The sequence below is a fragment of the Octopus sinensis genome, linkage group LG29 (genome assembly GCF_006345805.1).
Source record: "Octopus sinensis linkage group LG29, ASM634580v1, whole genome shotgun sequence".
Lineage (NCBI taxonomy): Eukaryota > Metazoa > Mollusca > Cephalopoda > Octopoda > Octopodidae > Octopus > Octopus sinensis.
In genome coordinates, this window is record NC_043025.1 from 1,488,190 (window position 1) to 1,490,689 (window position 2,500).

Genomic DNA, 2,500 nt, shown 5'->3' on the forward strand with positions numbered 1-2,500 from the left:
ATGTTTCTGTGTCTGTGTTTGTCCCCCTAGTATTGCTTGACAACCGATGCTGGTGTGTTTACGTCCCCGTCACTTAGCGGTTCGGCAAAAACAGACCGATAGAATAAGTACTGGGCTTACAAATAATAAATCCCGGGGTCGATTTGGTCGACTAAACAAATAAAAATTAAAATTAAATATATATATATAAATATATACATATATATATGAATATATATATATATAAATATATATATTAACTATATATATATATATATATATAATATATATATTAACTATATATATATATATATTATATATATATATAAATATATATATTAACTATATATATATATACATATATAATAAATATATATATTAACTATATATATATATATATATATATAAAATATATATTAACTATATATATAAATATATATATATATAAATATATATATTACTATATATATATATACATATTATATATGTAACTATATATATACATACATATATATGTAACTATATATACAACATATATATATATATGTAACTATATATATATATATACATATATATATATGTAATATATATATATAACATATATATTATGTAAATATATATATACTATATATACATATATATTTATATATATAATTTATATTATATATATATATATATATATATAATATATATATTATATATATATATATACATATGTATTTATATATATATATATATATATATATATATATATATATATATATATATATATATATATACATATATATATATATATATATATATATATATATGTTTTTATATATATATATATATATATATATATATATATATATATATATATATATATATATATATATATATAAAGTATACAATCCAGGAATTAACAAGTTTAAAATTAATATTTTATATCGTTTTCTCGTGTTTCCAGGATTTGGTAATGAAATCGAGGATAGAAGAGCAGAAACAAACTTCTAAGTGAAAATTGAAAAAGTGCCTTCAAAAATCGCCTTCGATAATATTTTACGTCATAAAATAATATTTTCTCCATATATGATATTAAATATAAATGTATAATATTAAATATAAATAAATACTCTTAAATATGAATATATAATATTAAATATAAATATTAATATTAAATATAAATATATACTCTTAAGTATGAATATTAAATATGAATATATAATATTCTTTTCTCTAGGCACAAGGTCGGAAATGTTGGGGGTGGGGGCCAGTCGATTAGATTGACCCCAGTACGCAACTGGTACCTAATTCATCCATCCCGAAAGGATGAAAGCAAATTCGACCTCGACGGAATATAAATATATAATATTAAATATAAATATTCAATATATTTGCTTGTTAAGAAACTATATTTGTACCTTTCGGTTCACCACTAGGCAACCGAGAGACTGCATAATCCACAATAATATAATCTTAAATGTTTAGTTTTCTGCTTTTTTTATTACTCTATATCTGTATCCTGTGACCCGTCGTAACATTTCTATTTAGCCTATTGCTTGAAACACAGGAAAACAGAAAATGTTGTTTTGATTTGAAACTGTGTTGATATTCTTTCTTATTGCCACTTTAATTTTAACAATGTAAACCTTAAAATTGTTGAATAAAGGATTAAATCTGACTTATTGCTTGCTTTTGTTTTTTTAGATGAAATAATGTAATACTGTAGTCTAAGTTCAAATACGGCCTGGAGGGGCAGTGATTTCATCTCTTATTTTAAACATGCCACTAAAAAGTTGAAAACCTGCAAGATATATCCAACTGATAAGATTTATAATCGTTTATCTAATTAACATTATTAGGTCTTTCAACTCTCGTTGTTCTAGCAATGAATGTTTCACAAACAATTATATTCCATCTGTCTTTACACATTCATGTCTACTTTCACTGCACAAATGTCACAACAACACGTGACTGCACATGCCAAAATGTCTACATTGAAGGTAGACTAGTTAGGCTGCAATATCTCGGTATCCAACGTATTTTAACATCCGAGGATACAAGTCTCCCCACTGAACGAGATGCCTGTTTGTCGTAAGATTAACCCTTGGTTGTTGCTGGTACTCCTTTTCAGATGAGTGCACTGAAAGTGTCTTTCTCGTGGATACAACGCACCGAACCAATGGCCCATGCACCTTTATATACATATACTGGGTTAGTAAAAATAGTGCGTAGCGTTTTTAAGTAAAATTCATTTACAATAATCAGGTAGCTGTACATACCTTACTCACTACATTTTTCTATTTTCTATTTTACTCCACTACATTTCTCCATCTCTGAGGCAGCTTCATGATCCCTTCCTCCCAGAACTTGGTATCCTTCTGGCTGTTGAATCGATGTAAGATTTTATAGAACTGAACTTCTTCCCAGCAAGGATCAGAATAAATGATAATCAGAAAGTGCAAGCTCAGGTGAGTATGGTGGGTAGGGTTGGACATTCCATCCAAGCTGTGTCAGTTTCTGCCTGGTCTGCAAAGAA

The 2,500-nt window shown here is 25.8% G+C and overlaps 1 protein-coding gene across 1 annotated transcript in view; it reads left to right on the top strand.

The window, feature by feature from the left end:
- LOC118768443 (adhesion G-protein coupled receptor G2-like) overlaps positions 1-1,083 on the top strand; it is a 19,793-nt gene extending 18,710 nt beyond the window's left edge. The window contains exon 10 of the mRNA XM_036514948.1: positions 929-1,083. Within this exon, the coding sequence (XP_036370841.1) occupies positions 929-975 (47 nt within the window). The 3' untranslated portion in view covers positions 976-1,083. The remainder of the gene's footprint in view (positions 1-928) is intronic.
- The last annotated feature ends 1,417 nt before the right edge of the window (positions 1,084-2,500 follow it).